The sequence below is a fragment of the Abramis brama genome, assembly GCF_963993115.1.
Source record: "Abramis brama genome assembly, chromosome: 2".
NCBI lineage: Eukaryota > Metazoa > Chordata > Actinopteri > Cypriniformes > Leuciscidae > Abramis > Abramis brama.
The window spans coordinates 32,711,209-32,735,194 of NC_139964.1; the positions used below are offsets into that span (position 1 = coordinate 32,711,209).

At 37.5% G+C, this 23,986-nt stretch overlaps 1 protein-coding gene and 1 long non-coding RNA gene across 3 annotated transcripts in view; one reads left to right on the forward strand and one right to left on the reverse strand.

The window, feature by feature from the left end:
- evi5l (ecotropic viral integration site 5 like) overlaps positions 1-23,986 on the reverse strand; it is a 49,583-nt gene that overhangs the window by 21,577 nt on the left and 4,020 nt on the right. The window contains exons 2-14 of one of the 2 annotated variants that reach the window (XM_084097196.1): positions 9,886-10,262; positions 8,229-8,418; positions 7,903-8,127; positions 7,322-7,396; positions 7,096-7,221; positions 6,196-6,339; positions 5,671-5,760; positions 5,484-5,581; positions 5,279-5,339; positions 4,704-4,757; positions 4,181-4,213; positions 3,452-3,592; positions 38-154 (exon numbers count right to left, since the gene is read on the reverse strand). In XM_084097196.1, the coding sequence (XP_083953322.1) occupies positions 38-154; positions 3,452-3,592; positions 4,181-4,213; positions 4,704-4,757; positions 5,279-5,339; positions 5,484-5,581; positions 5,671-5,760; positions 6,196-6,339; positions 7,096-7,221; positions 7,322-7,396; positions 7,903-8,127; positions 8,229-8,418; positions 9,886-10,127 (1,596 nt within the window). In that variant the 5' untranslated portion in view covers positions 10,128-10,262. The remainder of the gene's footprint in view (positions 1-37; positions 155-3,451; positions 3,593-4,180; positions 4,214-4,703; positions 4,758-5,278; positions 5,340-5,483; positions 5,582-5,670; positions 5,761-6,195; positions 6,340-7,095; positions 7,222-7,321; positions 7,397-7,902; positions 8,128-8,228; positions 8,419-9,885; positions 10,263-23,986) is intronic. The other variant, XM_084097195.1, reaches the window with a different exon arrangement.
- LOC311072291 lies at positions 8,378-9,999 on the forward strand. The gene is made up of 3 exons (XR_014603988.1): positions 8,378-8,448; positions 9,756-9,812; positions 9,903-9,999. It is a non-coding gene; the product is annotated as an uncharacterized lncRNA (long non-coding RNA).

Sequence of the window (23,986 nt, forward strand, 5' to 3'; positions counted from 1 at the left end):
AATTCTGACTAAAAAGTCAAGACACACATGCACACACCTTCTCCAGATCGAGCACTTTGTCCTGCATTTCTTTCAGAGCACCGAGTAGTTCTGCTTCCTGTAGACGGGACTGTTCCAACTGAGTTTGCAGCCCACTCACAAACTCCTCTGTATACTACAGACAGAAAGACAAAATGGATTGAAACACTGGTGGGTGCAGAGAAGGTTATAATGGTTGCTGAGTATATCAGATATAAGGATTCTGAACACAACAAAATTAAGCTTAACTGTACAAAAAAAACATTTCTTTAAACAACAGCACAACAGTAGGGTTCAGGAAGTAAAAATCCCAATCATTTTATGCAAAAAAAAAAAAAAGATAAACCTTTTAAGACAGCTCTGACATCAAAAAAAAAAAAAAAAAAGAGATCATCCTTGGGAGTGTTCCCGAAAAAAGATATTCCTTGGATCCATCAATCAGAAGAAAGTGTTAACAGAAACGAGAACCACGCAAAAAGAGCTGAGCAGTGCCCTCCTGCTCCCATATAGCATTGCAAATGATGTAATCAAAATACGTATTTATTTGTATATATTTTAATATTTTGCAATAAACTTTAATATAATGCAGTTTATAGGGCTAGGCGATATGATGATATATATATCGTGGCAATAGCATGTAAAGCTTTTGCTAAATCGTGCATATGTAAATATATTTGCGCAAGCCTGCTTAAATTTATAGACACATTAGATCGACTAAGAAACGTGCATGAATAAAAAAGCACAGGATGTGCTTGATGTTAAATGAAGCACAATAAGCTCCAAAAATGAACTCAATGTGGTACTTAAGCGCACCCACAGAAAGCTGCTTCTCACATGGCATGTGTTCAGTTCTCTTTGACGATGAATTTTTGAACGGCCAAAAAAACACACACAACTATGTCAAAATGTCTGTCTTGTGGGCCAATACATGATCCGTGGATCCGTGGATTCTTTTGAATCCAAGGATACTGAAAAAGTGAACTATATGCTCGGTGGAAGAATTTATATTCTAATTGTTACAATAATAAAAAAAAACACTGGTGTTATATTTTACTAATATCACTGTTGTTACCATTCGATTAAAGTGATAAGACAATCGAGGCTAAGTGTTAGTGCCTACATTTACGGTAACACATGGCCTCTAGACCATTATGTCATAAAATAACAATTTCAGCCTCTTTTGCATTTCCAAAGAAATGTAAGGTTATGTATGAAAAACAAACAGTCATTCTGTAAATGTTTACTCAGAGCAACAGATATGCTTCTGGAAATTTTAGATAATTTGTAGCATTATCGATCACTGTAGTGGCAGTGTTGATGTGAGTGTGCTTCTGCCTTGTCCTGTCTGCATATACTGTGGCCTACCAGAGGGGGCTGTGGCCTGCCCTGGAGACTTGTGTGAACACTAGTTCCCACGGACTTTTACTTCTGTTTTTCTTACCTCCCTCTAGGCTTCCAGTCACTTCATCATACCCGTATTACTCAGATGTGTCAATCGCATAAACTCTCGCTCATTCTACCTCGGTTTACTTGTAAAGCACTAGTAGAAGGACTGGACTTTTAGCTAAAAAACCAAATGCTTTCCTTTCCAGACAGCAAAGCACAGCGGAAATTAACCTTTCACAAGAGAAAACTAGTGCTGCCAGTGATCCAGACTCCACTAATGACATTTCACTGAACGCTGATACTTGGAATTTAAAATTAAACGATATAGGTGAACATGTATATATGTGTGTGTGTGTGTGCTAAAAATGGATGTGAAACGTAGACCACGAATAACATTTCATGTCAACCACAGCGAGCCCCAGGTAATGAAACCAGATTCATCAGATTTAGGTTGAATAAGCAACATAAAAACTCACCCTTAAACATACTAAATCCCTGTCAGATCTAAACTGTAGTGTTTTCTTTATTATAGCTATCAAGAAATTGATATCTCTGTAAAACAATTCAATAAGTGGTCTAAAATAAGAAATGTGTGAGAATTTTGAGGGTGAGCGCATGCAGATTTTTGCCAAATTAAAGAAAAAATGGTTTTGTTGAGTAAATAAAACGACTGGGCAGCAACTTTTATCAACTGCAACATTACATGGTTTACACTGAAATGTAAGAATTTTTAGAAGAAGATTTAAGAGACGTGTAAACTCATGTTGGTTTAAACAGTGAAAAATGTACCATCAGAAGGTAATCCAAGACCACCAGAACTCCTTGGTGGTGATAAATATGAATATTCATTGTTTTTATGAGTTCTAGAGAGCCAGAGACTGCCTTATTTCATAAATGATGCTGCAAGAAACACGACTGTCAAAAAAGTTAACAAGATTAGCTGTTAGATGCACACGGTAAACTAGTTCTGTTGAGATCAGCAATGCTATGGGATGGTGGTCAATTTTGAGTGTAACACAGGAAAATACATATGACCAGAGAGTGTTGCTCTGAGTGCGAAACATGTCAGGCTCACACTCAACATGACACACACCACACCCCGACATCTTCTCACACATGCCTTTCACTCACACTTAAATGAAAAAAAGAAAGATTCGAAAACCCCCGTTAGATAGCGATGCTTTAGCATCCATTCTTCTAATTTGTGAGGATGACGAATGTTTTTAAAATGTAACAATGGGTTCAAACAGTCAACTTAGTAATAATAATAATAAGTCATTTTCATAAATCTTACCAGGATATAATCTCTGAACTATCAGTGACCCAGTTCAGGGTAATTCTGCTGTGCGAAAGTAGATCTTTTGACTAAGAATAGCTTGCAGCCATGTGTACAGCGAACATAATGATGGTTTCAAAATATTAAAAGCCTGTTCAAATGGCATGTGACTTTGTTCAGATTTCCGGTAAACAGCATGATCGCACACTGCCACCGTATACAAGAGAGAATCTTTCTAATTAAATAGTAGGTACCTTCAAAAGGCTAAAGCTAAACTTAGTAATAAACCTTTTTGTTGTTTTCGGGCAGTGGATGTGATTGTTAAGTCTGTTTCACACTGCACGTGTAAGCAGTGAGAAAGAATAACTGGATTGACAAGCCTGCAGTGCTTTCACACAGACAGCATTTCAGAGCTGTGTTGCTATGCATTGGGTAACTCCATTAATGGACATAAATTCTAAAATGGTTAATGTAAACTGCCTAAATCATCTATATTCAATTAGAATTGCTGAATAGAAAGTGCTCTTGGTGTGTCTGTCATGTTTTGTGCAAGTTCCACAAGCAGTGGCAGACATCTTTTTTTTTTTAAATGATGTGAGAGCAGTTCACTCCAGTCACTTTATGTAGCTTCATAAAAGCCTATTTTTAAAAAGACTATCAATAAAAAGGGTTTTGTAGCATTTTATCTATAGTTCTTGCTGAGGTCAGCTGAGTGCAGCAAAAATAGGCTCAGAACCGTAACTGAACTTGTAGCTAGGCATCTGCTGTTACCTTGTGTTGCTGAAGTTCGCGTATGGTGTCCTGAGCTTTTTCCAGACTCTCACTGGCTGTATAACACTGCTGCCGAACCACAGCAAGTTCACGCTTAATAACGTAGTTCTCCTCTGCCTCCTGGGCTCGTGTCACCTGACCCTGAGAGAAGAGAAATGGAGTAAGTCTCTTCTTGGGAAGAAATGTGTCTCTTTACTTAAGGGTTAAGGGGAGATAAGTATGGCATTCCAGTCAAGGTAATGAGAGGGGCTACATGCAATGATACCTCTGTGTCATAAAACCAAAGAAGAAATCTGATCAATTCAAGAATCAAAAGAATCCCACTGAATTTTGAAATGTACTGAATTACATGATAAAATATGAAAAATGCCACCAGACCTAATACGGAGCCCTGATGCACACCTATGCTTCCACATCCCACATGCAAGGCTACACTGCCGATATAGAGTGTCAGGGTTAACCTTCACTTGGAGCACCTCTGGGACATTATTCCAGTCATACAGACAAATGTGCTGTCAAGGCAGTGATGGGAAACACAGAAAAACAAATAACCATTTTTCATGCAACAGGCCCATTCTCAGAATAGTGTGGATGTGACAGTGCAGAGGCAGGAAAAGAGTGCATTATAGTAGGAACTGTGGAAGGCTGAAGAGAAGAAGCATGTGATTGAGCAATGGGAGGAGGAAAGGAAGGAGCGATTAGTGTGCAGCAGGCTTGACAGTACTGTACCTGAATCAACCTGTCTGCTAATGCAGCACTCTCCTACAACACCACAAGAGATGAGGAAGAAAAAAGAAAGAAAGGATACAGAGGGAGGAAAGAAAAGGTTGGAAATAGGGAGAGAAAGAACAGGAAAAAAGGAAGGAAACAGAGGATAAGAAAAAAGACGTTAGACATAGACAGACACACATGAAGAGAAGAAAAGGGAACATTTAAAAAAAGTTACGTAGGAAAAAACAAGTAGAGAAAGTTTGTAAAAGTATACAAGTGAGTACAACGAAATGAGTTTGTTTGTGGTGAAAATTGTGGGGAAGAAATTTCAACAGAGGAAAGCAGAGAAAAAATAAGAGAGATACGACTTTAAAAATGTACCATCAAAAAGGAGACAATACAGCTGAGCCTCTGTAAAGACATGCTCTAAAAGTTTACATGATTCACATAATAAAGATATCTACACGGTTTACTCAAACACAAACTAATCAGGGCTATTTTAGGTTCATGCATATCAGTTAGAAGATAGAAACCATCTCACTTTCTCCAGTGTCTCTATTCTCTGCTTCAGTAGTCTATTCTCTGTACGTAGTCTCTGTTAAAATGAAAGGAATTTTTAAAGATGTATTTTATTCAAAAAGCAAATGATTAAACATAAAATAAATAGATATAAAATAGTTAACATTTTTATCTAATATTTTATTTGACCAAAAATATGTTGAATAGCTTTATTTAACAATAACACTGTAGTTAACACATGCTAGTAATTAAATATGTGTAACAGCATTATCACATTTATTCAGTTTGACATTATAATTGTTTCATCATGTTCACTAGGAGCAATCATTCACGTTCACATTCAAAGCTCCAAGTGGAGCACTTATTAATGAGTAAATGATGGAGAACTCTTTATGGATATTTGGATATATAATGATGGATATTTTATTTATAATTCAAACCCAGATGGGGAATTAAACAAAAGTAAAGTCATACATTCATTGTACAATCAAATGTAATTCTTAATTAAGTTAGTAAAATATCATTGGGTAAAACATGCGCATACAAATGCAATCTACACGTAATTCACAAAGTTGCACCAAATTCAGGTTTACAAACCTTAATTTCAATCTGTTCCTCCATCTCTTTGTTCTTAATGGTGGTGTATTCTTTTTCTAATCTGTGAATGAAAATCAACAATCGAATCTAGAGAAGAACCAAATCTTTGTTTTTATCATCATAATAATATTTCAATATCATGTACTATATAATAATCATATTTAATGTGGAAGCTCAATTTACTTTTTACTCTAAAATCACTCACTTTTTCATTCTTTTGGGATTGTATTTGACCTGATAGGCCCGTAGTACAAGTTTATCCGGGCAGCTATCAAACTGATGTGGAATCACCTTCTGAAAGTGCTGTGGTGAGAATATTAAACGAACATCAGTTAAAGTACTGTCCATGTATAACATATTGATGTACATAACAGAGATGATTTTCTCCTAACCTGTGACATTCCTTCCATGTCTAGCTGTATGAGGTCTGTCTGGTTGTACTGCAATATCGCTATTCCAACTCGGAATATGATCTCCAAACCCTGAAAAACATCCCACAGTATTCAAACAATCACAGACTAACAACTACAACAAATATCCACATTCTGATATTTTCATGTCTCTAATAGGTTTTTACAACCCCCTAGATGCATTCACTCCTTTAAAAAGCCTGAAAACATGCAAATATATCATGCACATGATTTTGCTGGTCTATCATTGACTTTACTCTTGCCTTATTATTGACTTTAACACTCGTACAAAACTTTGCATTTTAGATAGTATACTAAAGCATTTTCTTTGCACATTTTGTCTGATTAGGACACAATGCAATCCTACAACAACCATTTTTCCTTTTAAGAAGGTCCCTAGAAGTACCTTTTTCAGATTTTGCTAACTTCCAGGAACATTGTGTTCATAAAGCACACAGCCAAGTCAGTAACATGCATGGACACACACAAAGTGTCTTGTGTCCATACCTCATACATAAAGATGTCAAAGATACGTGTAGCTATTGGCAGGGGCAGGAAGGTGAGGAAGAGAGTGAGGAACCAAGACGAGGCGTACATAGATGTATGGAAACTCTGAGAACGGAAATGAACGTTCAGCTCTGGCAACTGCTCCTGATCACAGACATGAAAACATGGAAGAGATACAAGAAAAAAGTCTGGTGAATGATATTAGATAAACGTACTTCTGAATTGATTCTTAGTCTTGACACTGTTTATGTACTATAAATCTGTTGCCTCCTTGTGGACAAACATGGCATTACTCCAGACATCTCGGCATGCAGTATACTATATAATAAGAGAGATTTGAAATCACCTCATTGGAAAAATGTTAACTATAAATAAGATTTAAACCACATTCCCCTTTTAAGCCAATCATATATTGGCCCATATATTGGTGACAATCAAGACATTCAGACATTTAAGTAAAGCTGAAAAAATGTATCACGGTTTCCACAAAAACATTAATGAACTGTTTTGAACATTGATGGGTCGCGTCAGCATATTAGAATATATCATATCGTATCATACTGAAGACTGGAGCAACTGAAAATTCAGATTTCCCATCACATGAATAAATTACATTTTAAAATATATTCAAATATAAAACACTTATTTCAAATTCCAATAATATTTCACAATATTACTGTTTTTGCTGTATTTTTAATCAAATAAATGCATCTCAGGTGAGCATAAGTGACTTCTTTGAAAAACATTTTTGACCCCAAACTTTTGAACTGTAGTGTACAGTGTCCTTGTGACCCCTCTAATACAACAGTTCATTTTTGTCTGATATGTCTTTTTCCTATAATGCTCCCACAATATTATATGTATACATTAGCCTGAAATCTGGAAAGTATTCTTCCTTACCTGTAGCAAGTGTTCAAACTGGTAGATGCACAGACCCAGCTCAGCCATGCTGGGTTTAAACAACTCTCTAAGCCTGTACTCCTGCATTAGTCTGACAAACACACAGAAAGCCTCCTCCTCCGGCATCTGCAAACACACAATGAATTTGATTCATGCAAAGTTTGGATAACAGACATTTCTTTACATTATTTTACTTCATTATTATAAGCAAAACACAGAAGCAAACCTGCATAAGAAGCAATCCTACGATGAAGGCACTGCCCTGACAATAACCAACCTCACGATCCACCAGAGAATATGCCTGTGAGAAAGAAACACACCAAAGGTAAAGCGATAGTTTAAAAAAGTAAAAGAAAAAACTATGAAAAACCCTTATGATTTTCTTTATTCCATATATCTCAAAATCTTCATGAAAATCGTATCTTAACAAAAGTGAATGTGAAGCCATACAATATCTGTTTGTTGCGCTCTGTAATTTTTGAAGCTTAACATTCCCTGGTCACCACGGTTTTATACTGAATAGAACAGCGTCAACATTCTGCTAAATTTCTTATTTTTTTTTATCTACAGAAGAAAGAAAGTCGTGCAGGTTTGGAATGACAGTAAATTATGACACTTCATTTTTGGGTGAACTACCCCTTTAATTTTTTTTGTTGTTGTTGTTGTAATAAGTGTGAAAATTACTTCTTGTTCATTTTAAAATTTGTTTAATAAACCACCTCTTGCTCTTTTTCATTGCTCTACAACGTCTCCACTTCCATCTGATCTGCTCTCTCCTTCTTTCATCCCCCTTTCCGTCTTTCTCACCTTCATAACATTAAACAGAACTTCCTGTCCCAAGCTGTCCTGGCCTTTGAAGAAGTCGTGTTCGGGATATGTGCGGGCAATATCTCTGCGTATGAGTTTTTCACAGGGCGAGGACATCTTCAGGAGTTCAGAGTACTGATTCTTCACTGGCATGTCAGTGGCATTACATAACAACTGCCAAACGATTGCTCGGAAATGATGAGGAATGCCTTTCCTTATAAGCTCCTGCGGAGAGAGGTACAAGTTTCAGATTCTTTAGTCTTTGAAACTAACGTCTATGACGTGGGTCATTCACATTCTTAATGAAAGAAGGACCAATCAATCACCTTCAGAAGTTTGTCCTTCTTTCGTCTCCACTCATCCCACTCGTTGACGATGCGTCCCCACAGGATCCAAGTGTCTTCTTCCAGATGGGACAGGTTAGAGGATGCAGATGAGCTTGACACCAGAGAGGAGCCACTATTCCTCCGAGATCCACTCATTGAGCGCATGGATTTGGAATCTGCTTCTAGCAACCTGAATTCAGGACAATACACTGATATTAAGGTATACAAATGGTAGTGCAGCCAAGGGGTTAAAAAGATCTGGGATGCTACTAATGTGTTAGTCCACATTTTCTGAAGAGACTCGATTGCTTTATATGATGAACAGATTGAATTTAGGCTTTTATTCACATATTAACATTGATCAGAAAACATAAACAGAAGCTCAATCAAACCTGCTTGACGTGCGAGAACAAACCTCAATGGTTCTTGAGGAAGCTCAAACGTGCTGCGTAACACACGAGAATGAACCTCATTGGTTCTTGCAGAAGCTCAAATGTGCTGCGTAACAATCACTGGTTCTTTCAGAAGCTCAAACGTGTTGCGTAACACGAGAATGAAGCTCATTGGTTTTTGCAGAAGCTCAAACGTGCTGCGTAACAAGAGAATGAACCTCATTGGTAACGAACATGCTTGCGCTTCCGTTTACCACGACTGATGTGTGCCTTGATGAATTTTTATATGTGAATAAAAGCCTAAATTCAATCTGTTCATCATAAAGAGATCGAGTCTCTTTAGAAAATTTTGGACTAAACCAATGATTCATATGGATTAGTTTTATGATATCTTTATGAACTTTTTGAAGCGTCAAAGTGGTAGTTGCATAGCTGTCTATGGAGGGACAGAAAGCTCTCAGATTTCATCAAACAGATTTTTTGGGTGAACAAACCCTTTAAAGTCCCTACTAATTTCTGCAACGGTTGCTGCCTTCTAAAAAGTTCCACATTCAGCAATGTAACTGTTGCTATTGTCATTGCCAGGCAACCACCAGAACTGATTAATAGTGAAAGGTTGTTACATATCAGCTGTTACAGGAAGAGAAGCCAGACTGCTACGAGTTTCACACTACGCTACTCGCAGGTCAAATGATAAACCACACACATAGCTTTCTGTCTCAAGCACGCACAGCATTCCATTTTTAGAGGCTTTGGTACCTTCAGAGTGATGTCTTTCAAGTATGTACACATGCATGCACATAGTGTGTTGCTGTTTGACTCACTTGACATTGCAGACACTTGCTCTGTGCAATTACCTCTGTGACTCATGTCGTTTCTATACAGGTTTGGAACAAAACTTTCTTCCATTAAACTCAAAATCTGATTTTAAAGAAAATCCTGGACACTCCTTTCAAAATATTCAGTGAATGAGAAATTACACAAAAGTACCATAGATGCATCACAAAAGTCAATAAGACTTTTCCTCAAAGCTATCACATGGTTTCCGGAGACTAATTTGGCATGTTGTATGGACTGTTTTTAAGGTGCATTTTTTTCATTTTGGCACATAACCTGGTTCTCATTCAAAGCGCAGCCAGGATATTGACCTAAAAAAATCAGCTTTTGCATTCCAAGAAAGAAAGACAATCATGTAAGTTTGAGGGTGAGTAAATAATGATATGTCACTTTAAAAACTGTTTGCGTGTATGGTGCTCTTGTTCTACCTGTTCTGTTCCTCCAGTTTAGCCAGAAGCTCGAGCTCATCTGGACTGAGGTTCTCTGAGTCAGCAGGGGAGGCTGCCGGGGCGGAGAGCGCAGCATCATGGGAACTGGAGTCTGGACTGAGAACTGGGCTGCCAACAAAACGAGGGTCAGTTTCCAGTCCGGGAGGCGAGTTGAGGTCCTCCAGTTGTACAGAACCTGCCATCCCTCCCTCTCTCTCTGGGCTGCTGCTAGGGCTTGACATGACGGAGGAGTCCAGGACAAGAAAAGATAAGCAGTGATGTGGGGACGTGGAAGGATGCTGCAGGGGTCTTACAGGATTGGCACTGTGGACGTAGACAGGCCTCCTTGAAGACGTGTATATCAGGCCTGGGATAATCTGTGGAAATGAGATAAGTAAGATTATATATTGTAGTGCTGTGTAATTAATTGAAAAAATTATTGAGATTTTGATTATGGCTGCTGTGATTAACCAATTAATCACTCAGTGATTATGATAAGAGGTTCTCTAGAATTGTCTACAGGGCTTCAGACTGCGACTAAATGTTCGCATTTATGAACTTTTTTCCTGCTGGTGGGACTATATTTTGTTAGAGGTCGCACTGGTTCCACAATCCACAACCAATAAGCACCGCCATTTCTGTTGCATATCAGCATTTAGCATTAAAAGGACAAACGTGCCAAAAGTAGAACGAAACAGTGCTACTTGTTTGAACCACATAGACCACAGGGCTTGACATTAACTTTTTGAGGCACTTGTCCTTCGGACAAGTAAATTTATGTTTTACTTGTCCATGCACAAAAGTCACTTGTCCGGGTAAAGATTTATAATTTTATCTTTTTTTTGTGTGTGTGTGTTTTGCTAATGCAGAATTCGAACAAACCATTGAAAGCATCCAAACACTATCAATATTAATAAAATTCAGTTGAAACAGTAGAAAGGAACGTGTCCCAAGAATAGAGTTCCCCTTCAACAAGAAATAAGGATCTCCAGACTCCATAATACAAAGTAATACTTTGCACGCTGGTGTGCAGTGTATCACCAGAGGAAGTGGTGACTCTTGTAGGTATCCTCAGTATTTGCAAGCTAGCTAGACTTACTGTATACTATATCTAAAATAATTTTGTAGACATAAGAGATAGAGATGCACCGATTACAATTTTCTAGGCCGATTCCGATTTTTCATTGAGTTTGACCTGCTGATACCGATTTAAGCCGATTCCGATTTAATTTTTTTTCTAACCACTTTACAGCACACACACATATTTATTTTTGATCTTTTCTTTAACCCTTTCACGCGTAAGTTTAAAATATTCTAACTGACACCCCCACCCCCAGAGTGAGTTTTTTCAAGGCGAACGTTCCCTTTAATGTTTCCATGGCGACGCGTCCGCAGCCACAATAATACTGTACGACAGATGTGTCGCTTTTATTTCGCTTTTTCTTTTTTATTCAAAATATTCACAAACGTGCTTACCATGTCATCAACTAGCCTGTCTGATATTCCGATTCTCAAATACGTGTAAGTGAGTGTGTTTGGTTGTTTAAAAACCTTTATAAATAATCTTGATCTATAAGCCGCAATGTTGTCCTGTCAGTCGGATTTACAGCACGTAAATTCATCAGTTTCTCCCGAAAGTGGTCGGTGAACTGAGAAGAACAGAGTAAACTTTATAGTTACTTCCACTGTGTTGAAGTATTGATTTGAAAGTGTGCAGTAATGCCTGGAATCACTTTGATCATGAAAATACAGTTAAGTGCAAAATGTGCAGCACCAATCTGCCATATACATAACATTATAATGAGAACACTATTATAGAAGAGCGGGAAGAGTGCATCAACAATGGGAGTAACACTTTCTGGCTATCACTATGGATACACCGATATGAAAATATGCCCGTTACCGATAACCAATAATTCTTGGGCCCTATTTTAACGATCTAAGCGCATGGTCTAAAGCGCACGATGCAAGTGCACTTAGGGCGTGTCCGAATCCACTTTTGCTAGTTTAACGACGGGTAAAATGGTCTACAAGGGTTGTCCTTATTCTCTTAATGAGTAATGGGTGTGTTTTGGGCCTAACGTGCAATAAACCAATCAGAGTCTCATCTCCCATTCCCTTTAAAAGCCAGTTGCGCTCGCGCCATGGCGAATTCACAATTTATATTGCGGAATTTCCAAGCAGAAAAAATTAATGCTTCTCTAACGAGAAAACAGATTTGCTTGTGCGCAAGGTTAAAGCGCGGGAGCAGACCATCTACGGGACAAAGTGTACGCGCGCTGTGCACCCGCCTATATGCGCATATTACTAACGCGCTCTTTAAATATCTATCTGAAAAAATCTATTTGAGTTGCCTCAAAATAGCCCATGGGCGCACAAATGGGCACAAATGCATTAGCTATTTAAACAACGTGGCGCAGGACGTAAAAATGATAACTGCGTCAGGCTGAAACTAGCAAAAAACACTTGCCTGGCGCTACATTGTGCCGGGTGTACGATAGGGCCCTTTATATTTGAAAGCCGATAACCGATATATTGGCAGATAAATCTAAATCAAATTTTTTTTGTAATTTCGGAGAGCCTGATTACAAAAACAAAAGTCTCACCATTTCCCAAGCACACAATTATAATGATGTTCTCATAATTCTATGTAGCCTATATGACAGACACATGTTGCAATTCAAAAACATCATGGTGAACAGTGCGCATCTGAAGTGTCTCAGCTGAAAGGAAATAATCCATTATTTATCGGCTTTAATATATCGGCCAAATTGTCTTATCTGGCTGATAATGATATGGTGGCTGATATATCCTGCATCCCTAGCTAGCACGTGATTTTTGTGCAGATACAAGTTGTAAGGTTACATTTACTTTGTGTATGCAGGACATCTGATTAATCTCATTTAGAATGTTTTATAGAACTGGCTTCAGTTTACTGGTGTTCATTCACTCTTTAGCTTCACCACATGCAGATTTTCCTTTTAGATCGTTGGTTCTCACAAATACACAATACTAATGTGAACTGCTAATGATTCATATGGAAAGTGCTCCTGATGAATTGGACGAACATCATATACCTGCATGCAAATTCTTCCAAGCAAACACACAACATACCAGTTACATAATTTATTGGTACTTTTTGTCTGACCGGACAATAAAGTTGGTTTTTCTGAGGTGAGACTTTTTATTTCGCATCAAGTTGTTAATCAAAGTAATGTTAGAATAATAAGACTGACATACAGCCATCTGAATAGGATGTCAACATCTCATCTGACAGCATATACTGAATCAGGACAACACGCATTCTTTACTTAAACTGCGTCTGACAGAATACTAAACAGCTTTCACGCATGTCTTTCAAAATAAAAGTCTTGTATTACAATGATGTATGCGGCCAACAAATGCAACCTCCCGAGAATGTGGCCTACTCTCAATGAAAAATTGACAAAAATGCCCATCCCTAATACAAACCACAAATGTTTAGGAGACTTAATCTACTTTAAAGCCAGAGGAAACTGTGCTGACATTCTCAACAGCAATGATGCGGAAAACAGGAGAAACATTGTTCCACAACGATTCAGTCAGGAGTATTTTCAATCCACAAATAGGCCTAACCAATGTAGTAAAACGGTAACCACAGTATAATTGCGGCAGATCTTCATGGGATGGGATATTCATATAATTTTATTAAATTATTAATGTACTCATGTATTAAATGTATTAAAGGTGAAATAATTTTTGCTATTAAGCTATAGCAGTTTTTGAGCATTGGTATTCATATTAATTATGTTTACAGGCGACTGTTTTTCATAACAAATACCACATAACAAATACTTACCATGGTAGTGACGTGCCATGCATGGTTTAACCTGTGGTTATCATGATCTACATACTGTATGTATGATACTATGGAAGACAAATGGCTAAGTTTAATCAGAGTAGAGCCTTAACTCAGTCAGAACATTTAACTTTTACACTATAAAAATTAGGTTTTCATTTTTACGTTTTTTCTGTATTTGTTAGTGAAAATAAATGTCCGCATACTGCTACTATTAACTCTAGCTGATGTCAAATGTGCATTTCCCAGAGACAAAACATGCAATATTATTAATATTTTAAATACCCTTCCCCCATCTGTAGAACTTAGTGGCTCTGGTGCCACGGCTCTCAAAAACTAGTCAAGTTGTTATATGACACCTATTTCTGTGATTTCTGTCAGGTGGTAGGGACTGTAGTGTATGTGTACAGTGTAAATGTTTTGTACAGCATTACAACAATAAGCTATCTGTGTGTCCTATAACAAACCACAAACAAACAGAGCAGCTAAGCCACAGCCAAAGCTTTGTAAGAAAGAGAGAGAGAGAGAGAGAGAGAGAGAGAGAGAGAGAGAGAGAGAGAGAGAGAGAGAGAGAGAGAGAGAGAGAGAGAGAGAGAGAGGAATGCATGTTGCATTACAGAATGTATGTGGTTTGTAAAAAAATAGGAATGGATGGATGATACAGACATGAAATACATTCCTGCGTTTATAAATACATTACCAAAGACAGATAAATGCAGTGTGTTCTCTCATGGGAACAATGACATTTTGAACATTGTTAGCCTGTTTTGGGCTAGGAACAGAAACAAGCCCTATTCCTGTAGCCTCACATAGTCAGACATCTGACTAAACAGTAACAGGTTTGGTCTACACTGCATCTTATTCTGGACAAGAACCGCCCACTAGACAGGAGGACAGCTTATTTTGTTTGTATGTGCCGTTTAGAGGTGGAGTTATCTGAAAAAGATCATACCAGAATATTAGGGATGCACGATATATCGGCCACCATATCGGTATCGGCGATATATGATAATTTTTTATGTTATCGTAATCGGCCCGATAAGAACATTTGGCCTATATATTACAGTCAATATAATGAATTCCTTCAGCCGAGACACTTCAGATGTGCACTGTTCTCCATGATGTTTTTGAATTGCTTGAAATATGGTTGGATACAGTTACAGTAAGTGCAACACAAGTCTGTCATATAGACTACATAAAATTATAATGAGAACATCATTTTAATTGTGTGATTTGGACATGGCTTTAATGGTGAGACTTTTGTTTTTGTAATCAGGCTTTCAAAAATTATATAAAAATTTGGATTTAAATTTATCAGCCAATATTTATCGGCTTTCAAATATAAAGAATTATCAGTTATCGGTATCGGCCAAAATGTTCATATTGGTGCATCCCTACAGAATATAGTGTGAAAGTCTCCATGGAATGGCTATACAGAAACCACTGGAAAAAAAGCACCCTTTTTGAGGGTCAGTAAAAATGCGTCATTTAGTACGTGTCCCTTTAAATGCGAATGAGCTGCTTCTCCCGGCACAGAGGGCGGAGCTTCAAGAGCTCCTGTTTGTGTGTGTGTGTGTGTGTGTGTGTGTGTGTGTGTGTGTGTGTGTGTGTGTGTGTGTTAGCAGCTCCGATTACCTCATGCAGACACGCACTGAAAATGTCAGAAACTGTTCTGCCTTTTATGTTCAAACTGGAGTCGGACAATGATGGAGAGACTCAAGAAGAAGTGACAACATGTAGAATGCAACAGGACGTTTCTGAATGGTTAGTTGATGAATTTATGTTGCTGATGTGGAGTTAACTATCTTCTAGTCATTGATTAGCATATTCTGTCATGATAATATATAAAGTCGTTAGTGTGGGAACTGTTGTAAGATGCATACAGAGTGACACGCTATTGCATTTGTGTTGCGTACTGTATTGTAATAAATGTGAAAAGACGAATGCGACATCTTGAGCAGACTCACAAATGTGCTGTACTACAACAACTCTTCCTCTTCTCAACATGGACTGCGTGTTCCCGGGGAGCAGGGTTTATATACATTTTAGAGTTAGTTATGTCACTAACCCAGGAGGAATGTCATGTAGTCCCTGCCAGCCGTTTGTTATAGCCTAGTCCTTAAAAAAACGATTTCTTTAAAAGCAAATATCTTCCTTTGCTTTGAACTTTGAGCATTATAACTTTGCATATGTTGTTTATGCTCAAACAGCAACATTACACACTAACTAAAGTTAGAAAAGTGAAATCATAATCAACCACCCCTTTAAAGGGGTCATCGGATGCCCATTTTCCACAAATTGGTATGATTCTTTATGTAAAGTTTGTAACATAATTTGCTTAAAATTCCTCAATGGTTGTGTCAAACAACACCCTTTTTACCTCCTAAAAAACAGCTCTGTTCACAGAGACCCGTTTCGGTGCATGTCTCTTTAAATGATAATGAGCAACTGCTCACCCAACCCCTCTCTTCCGTGAGGTGTTGACACAAGACATGTAAAGTGCTGCCTTGGCAACCTGTCTTGGTGGACAGTATACAAATGGCTGAGTGGGAAATATGCTAATACCGGAAAGTCCGACCGTAGTCGTGGGAGGAGCATGAGCAATATGACATCATATTGCTCAGAAAATCCAAATGGCTTGATTATTGAGAGTGTTTAGGCTTTTTAAAAAAAAAAAAAAAAGAAAGTGAATGGATTTTTTTCATTGTATGGTGGTTGTGTCCACACACTGCAAAGACACATTTATATGCAAACACCATATAAAAGTGAATTTTGCATCCGATGACCCCTTAAAAAAAACAAAAAAACAAACTCAGAATACACTTCCTTTCAAGTTTGGGGCTGGTAAGATTTTTTTAATATTTTTGAAAAACTCATCAAGGCTGCATTTCTTTGATAAAAATACAGAAAAAAACAGTAATATTGTGAAATGCTATTACAATTTAAAACAAGTGTTTTCTATTTGAATATATTTTAAAATATAATGTGTTTCTCAGATATCAAAGCTAATTTTTCAGCATCATTATTGTTACATGCGTATATTGTTACAGTGTTACATGCTCCTTCTGAGCTCCTTTTTAAGCTTCCAACCATTTGAATATACAGTGATCGTTTTATTCTCAACAGTGCCCATATCAAACCAATACCTTGTAAACACAACTTTGTTTCTGGACTGATAAAAAAAACACCCTGTCCTTGAAGTCAGCATGCCAGACTGAAAAAGTAATTTCACGTTTTGAGTATAATACGCATCAGACAGTCGTTAAACGACTGTCAAGGCAGTCTGTGGGCTGACATTACTATTCCAATAGTTTGATAGAAAACCAACATCCTGATTTAAAAAAAATGCCTTGAATGCACTGTAAGTCACTTTGGATAAAAGTGCCTGCCAAAAGAATTTTTTTTAGTCACCCAATGGGAATTTTGGTCTTATATGCGAGTGATTTACTCACATTATAGAGTTGCAGTTGCATAAATGTAAAATGTAAATGCTCAAATGCACATGCCATAGGCATTTTCTTCTAACATACGCAAACATAAAACAGCTCATTCAACTATAATGAAGAATGAAATAGAAAACAGAAAGATAACCCACAGCTACAAATAAAGTCCAAGATGAAACCTTTTTAAACAAACTAAACACACACACTGTGGACAATGGCAGTATTCACATCAGAGGAGCAACCCAATCAAAAGAACCATTAACAAGCGCATGAATCCAATCCCCCCCCCCCGCCCGAACAAGAAAACACACACTCATCTCCGGCCAGTCGACGCAGTGCAGTCACAACCAAACACAACAGCAATGTCCTGAACCTAGCAGTAATATCTGTGTAAGGCAGCAGGAATGCAGAGGCAGTCAAAAAATATGATTTGAAAATTAGATACAATTAAGATAATAAGATAAATAAATCAAGATTAGAAGAGTTTATTGCCATCATCATCACCGTGATTTTTTGTATTCAGCATCTGCTCCTCATTCCATTTTAAAGCTAAAGTGTGTCATTTTTCGGATGATAAAATAACAAATGTTGACATATGTATTGTTGCATTTTTTGAAATTGTACCCTTCACCTTTAAATTTCAGCAGCTGGCCCCTAAAGAGAAAAATGCAACATCTAGCACAACCACACTGCAGATCGACAGCAAGCCACAACAACATCTTTCATATTCATATACAAAGTCAATGCTATGAGGACCTCAGCAGATTTCAGGATGACCACGACAATCTTTCTCAGATATTAAAGAAGGCTGTCAAAACAGCATTAAAATATGACTGATTCATTCTCACTGAAACATTTTAGATTGTCTCCAGTTCAGCCTTTGACCTTTCAAAATGTATTTGAACCATACAACTTTACACTGAGAAAGTTAAAAAAAGAATGGCCACGGGAAACAATGAGAGAGATGCAAAGGCCTTGTCGCCTTGGTAATGGCATAGAAAAACTAAATCTGTGTGTGTGTGTGTGTGTGTGTGTGTATCTTAGTCACTGAATACAATAACACCACTGTGTGTTTGCTGCATCTGTCGTTTTCTCCTGATGAGCAGCGTAAGTGTGGTTATTGTAGCTCTTAGCACAGTGTCAATCACACACACCCCTCCCCCCAAACACACGATTAAACCCAAACCTCAATCTCTCTATCGGTACAATCACCTACATTCTTCATCGACACCCTGTCTATGACACAGTGTCTAAAACTTATTTTTGCCATTCCAGTGGCTGCTGTCCTGAAAGAAAAAATCATATTTACATTATTTTATATAGCTACCATTCAAAAGTTTGGGGGATTTCAATTTTTTTTTTATATCAGCAAGGTTGGATTAAATTTATTAAAAGTGGCTATAAGCATTCTATTTCAATTACATTTCAAATAAATGCTGAATATATTAAGATTTCTATTCATCAAAGAATTTTGAAAAAATATATTGCAGTTTTGACAAAAATATTAAGCAGCACACACCTGTTTTAAACATTGACAATAAAAGGATCATGTGACGCTGAAGACTGGAGTAATGATGCTAAAAATTCAGCTAGAATAATTTAAAATAGAAAACACTTATTTTAAATTGTAATATTTCACAATAATCACAACATTTAAGATCTAATGCTCTTAAAGGAAATGCTATAAATATACTAGGGAAAGACTTTATTTCAGTGTCAACTTTTTTTAACCATTGCCGAAGCAGAAATACATGATTTGTCACATATTTTTAACTTACCATTGAAACATGTCTGATAATGAGATAGTTGAGCAGATTTCATCAGGTCATCTCAACATGGCAGCCAACATGAATAATAATAGGCCATGTAATCTCACATGTGAGTGCACAGCATTTTAAACATGCTTGTCAAAAGTGCTACATTTCTAAAAGTATAAAACTCTTTATAAAGTGAAATATTCTGTGATCTTTATGAAGTTAAGAGGATCACAAAAGTAACACAGGTGCACACACACACACGCACGCACACACACACACGCACACGCACGCACACACACGCACAGCTTTAAAGAAAGACATGGCAGAACAAAACGTGTCATGCCTTATAGGCGTGGTGGACTGTATGACTCAAACATCCCACAATAGCTTTAGCTTAATCATTGAGCTCCTCTGCCCTGTGTGACATTCCACGATCACTGAACTCATAAAGACGCACAAGAACACACCCTCTCCACCATTAACTGCCCTTCACAAAGGCATCTAATGAGTCACTCACAGACTACATGACATGACTGAATGGCTGACACAGTCTTTTAAGGTGGACAATCAAGTATAATAAATATGATATTCAATATGATCAGTTAATCTAGGCATAAAATGTTTGATCATTGCAATTATAAGAGGAAGAATTGCAATACATGCATGATCCCTTGTTGTACAAATCTTTCAACTGGTTTACGCAACCAAGGAGGGACGAAACTGCATAAACACAATGGCTTACCAGGTAAGCTCATGAGGGATAACTTGCCTCATCAGTTCTCAAAATGAGAAAACATATGCAGCTGAACTTTAATGCCAAGTAGAGATTAGTCTCAGCCTCAGACGTCACGCCCACGGACCGCTGGATGAACGTCTGATGCATATGGCACACTTAACTGGAAACACTCTGAGAGTTTCAAAGTCGTGATCTGATTGGTTGAACACTACAGGATGTCCTGGAGACGTGTGTTACGTTCTTTAATGCTCTGCCTGGACACGAATATGCAGTGTCACCAAACCCCCTCATGAAAGAAGAACGCCGTTGTGTTTACAACTGTGACAATGAGTGCTTATCAGGATCAACTAAACGCTGGATTTTCAAAAGTATGATAAGTATGTAAATATCGCGGCATAGACTCTTTAAAATACGTCTAAGAGTTTTACATACCGGCCTATTATTGTAGGGACATTGACGTTACATTTCCACGCCCCTAAATATGATGCGGAACAAAATTAACTGTAATTGGTTGCTTTACATGTCAGTCAGAAGGCTTTTGGGCGGTCCTTGGCCAATGAAAGCTGCGATGGAGTCCAGACCTTCTGCCGTCAGTCTGAAAATCTGGCTACGCGAGACTAAGTAGAGATTATAAACAAAAATATTCTTATTCAGGGACCCTGATAAAGTATCATTTCCAGGAACAGACCAGGTGTACAATATCCCTAAGTTCAATTGCAATTTATTATCATACAAAAAGCAGAAAGCACAAGCTTATGTTCAGGTTATGTTGAGACACTAAATATAATGGTAGAAGAGGAGAAAACTGAGGAAATGTATTCTTATAAAGTATCGTTTTAAGATCATTTTGGTCAGAACTGGCCGCTTGTTTTGCGAAACAAAAATACAAAAAATATATTAATTTGTGTTTTGAAGATTAACCAAGTCTTATAAGTTTGGAACATCATAATCCCTTTGGATGTACTACAAAAAATGCTTTAACTTCTAAATAGGGATGATCTGATCAGGAATTTTGCAGCCGATACCAACTACCGATTGCTTGTCATCATGATCGTCCGATACCAATCCCAATCATCCCAATAAGCTTAATATAAGTGACATGTAAGCTCTCCGTTGATGGTCACTGTTAACCCCTTAAACCCTGAAGGCATTTTTTTATGATTTCATGGAATTTCAAGTGGCATACTGAAAAGTAATGGCTTATAACTAAAAAAATAAAAGGTATCATCAAGTACTCATTTGACTGAAAACTTTTCAAATTTGGAAGAAAATAGATTTTGATCATGTTTGGAGGTGTTACAACTGCTGAGAAAATCCCAGAAAAAAGATGCAATTTATTGATTTATTTCATATTATTCATATTCGTGCTTGACACGATGACTATTAGATAGTAAACAGTATATGACAGGTCATAAAATCATGTTTGGGCTTGTTGACAATCATGTCAACAACTGCATCTGTCAATCATGTCAACTGCCTGTTCACAATCATGTCAACTGCAAAATTGTGTGTTGATGTCTCAAAACAATCAAAAGTTATGGCATTTGGAACCATGGTAGCCTTTTTAACAAAAGCCCAAAACTTCTTCAAACAAGTGATCTGCTTTTCCATAGCCTTTTTGCATGGTACGGTTCGGTACAGCTCCGTAAGCCTCTCTTTTGCTTTTCCACTGCATGGTACGGCTCGCTTAAATAGTACCACCTTGGTTGAGGTTCCAAATGTGCCGTACCAATACTAAAATGTGACGTGTAAACACTGCAGATCACCGATTGGTCAGAGAGAATTGTCACTACCAGCTTCATAGGTTTTGCGAAACAAGACACCAAACCCACTAGCAGAAACAGCCACCACAGTATCATTTGTTTCCACGACTTTTGCGTTTAAATTTTACGCAAATTATGATAATTCACTGTACTAAAGGAAGACATCGGACAAACCCAAACGCAAGCAGCTGATTTAAAATTTTAAAGCACGACCGTTTTTTTGTTGTTGATTTTTTTTTTTTTACGAGATTTGTTCTCCAATGCTTGCATTTTTTGGCACAAAGTGCAAATTAAATTTTTAATGGCAAACTCATTTTCCATGTTGTTTACCTGTTAATAAAATATGAGGGCCAGGGCCTAAATTGGTTCTGTAAGTTTTTAAAGGTTCCTGTTTTCTAATAGGCTGTCAGCCGGTTAGCATGTCATGTAGGCCTACGACTATCTGTGACTGTGACATCAGGTATTAAAAATCTAATTATTTATTTATCCACCCCTACATTGTGTGTTCATGTTATAATCTGCATGTACGGGATAAAAATAGTTGCAAATATTAATATAGCTGTAGCCTAACTATTAAAAAAAAATCACTGCTGTAAATCTGTGCAATATAACAGTAGACCACTTCAAAAATTAATTAAAACACCCAGCAGAGAAGTGATATGATTATTTATTACTTAAATACCAAATAATAATATTTGCTATAGATCGACATATCTGTTCTGTATATATATATTTTTTCCACTTTTCTGCACTGCAGGGTTTTTAATTCCCATTGTATGCAAAAAAACAAAACAAAAAACAAAACACAATGGCCAGATTGTATTATTTGGTAGCCTATTATTGTCTTATTTGCCATGTGTGGTTGAAAATAAAATAAAACACACTTTCGGAACTGTGTCTTACTGAAATACGGTGAATTATCACCATTTGTGTAAAATCTAGAGTTTGTTTTTATTCATAGATCCTAATGGAAAAATGAAGAAGCATAAATTAATGATGTAAAATTACGGAGCCCTGCATGACATTTGGAAAATATTGTCTACTATCAGCAGCCTAATAGGCTATCTCTCCTTGCAATGCTAGCAATTTAATGCAGTAATGCTCATTGCTCACTTAAAGTGGCACTGACTTATCTGCTGGGTAAATTAATAAATATAATATAGCTAAATCTCAAACATTGTATCATTTATATCAGCAACATATTTCTTTATATCTCCCAGCCCTGACCTGCTCAATATTAAAGCTTATTTAGGCCTATATGACTTTTTGTAAAGCTGCTTTAAAACGATGTGAATTGAGCGCTATACGAATAATTTTGACACTTGATATAGACCTAGGTATATATAGTCTATATATATATCGTGGCCACGAAGATTTCCCAAGATTTAGCAGCACGTAGGCTATATTACACGGCGGTCTGCCTGAAGGGATTGTTTGTTGTACAGTAACTTCATCTAACTTATTAAGTCGTATTGCTGTATTATAAACCAATGAAATTGGGGGTGGGCGGAGCGACACGTGTAGCCCCGCCTTAATGTGTCGCCCCGCCCCAATCGTCCAGACTGCACTCTGGGGTTACTCGAGCTGTGCCGTGCCGTGACCAAGTTCAGATCGATTATATGAAGAACCTATGTTTATAATTACACAGAATACAAGTAATACGATCCTGGTTGATGAGTGATGATCCTCCAGCGTTGTTTCAGCTGTGCAATCCCATTGTAGGATACACGGTACATCAAGACCTGTCGATCTGTGAGATCGATCCAATGCAAGCGCACTTCAGCTTTAAAACGGTGTCTGATTGGTCTCTACACATCGTTCCATCATTCCCGAGATCCAGTTTCAATTGGTTGAACTTTAAAATGACATTGGAAAACACTGCGCCTTGATCGTGACGCAATCGGATCCCGGAAGTCCTATAGCTTCAGCCAAGCAGCATGTCATGTCACTCCGTGAGGATTTTCTCATGATAGACGCATCATGTTATGCTGTTCGTGGGCTCGTTTGAATCGAGATAACCTGCCCTAAATAAAGATGGCCGATTTACTACGGTTTACTAATGTTTTGTGAAGTTACAAAGCAGAACGGGGCACAAAAGCCTCATCTGCATAATGTTTACATGTACATCGGCGGCAACTTTTTATGGTTTTGCGTCATCAAATTGCGATCAGTTCGTGAGATCGGCCAAATCTAGTGACTACCGATCGAGTCATAGAATGTGATCATCAGCCGATCAATGGGAGCATCCCTACTTCTAAACTTAAAACGTCCTCCCCAGTCACCAAGTTCCTTTACAGCACTTCATAATTCACATGACAACTGCCTTATTAGCTCAATTGCAAACAATGTAGTAATATGGCTTTTGCCGGACAATAAATGGCTATGGGGCAATTACTTTAAAATTGTGTTACAATTGTGTTGCAAGTGTTACCAACACGAAGTTAAAGGATTAGTTCACCCAAAAATGAAAATTCGGTCATCATTTACTCACCTTCTTCCTACAACCCTTGCGAAATGTATAGAAGAATATTTTAAGGAAGGTTCAAGGGTTTTTGTGTGTGTGT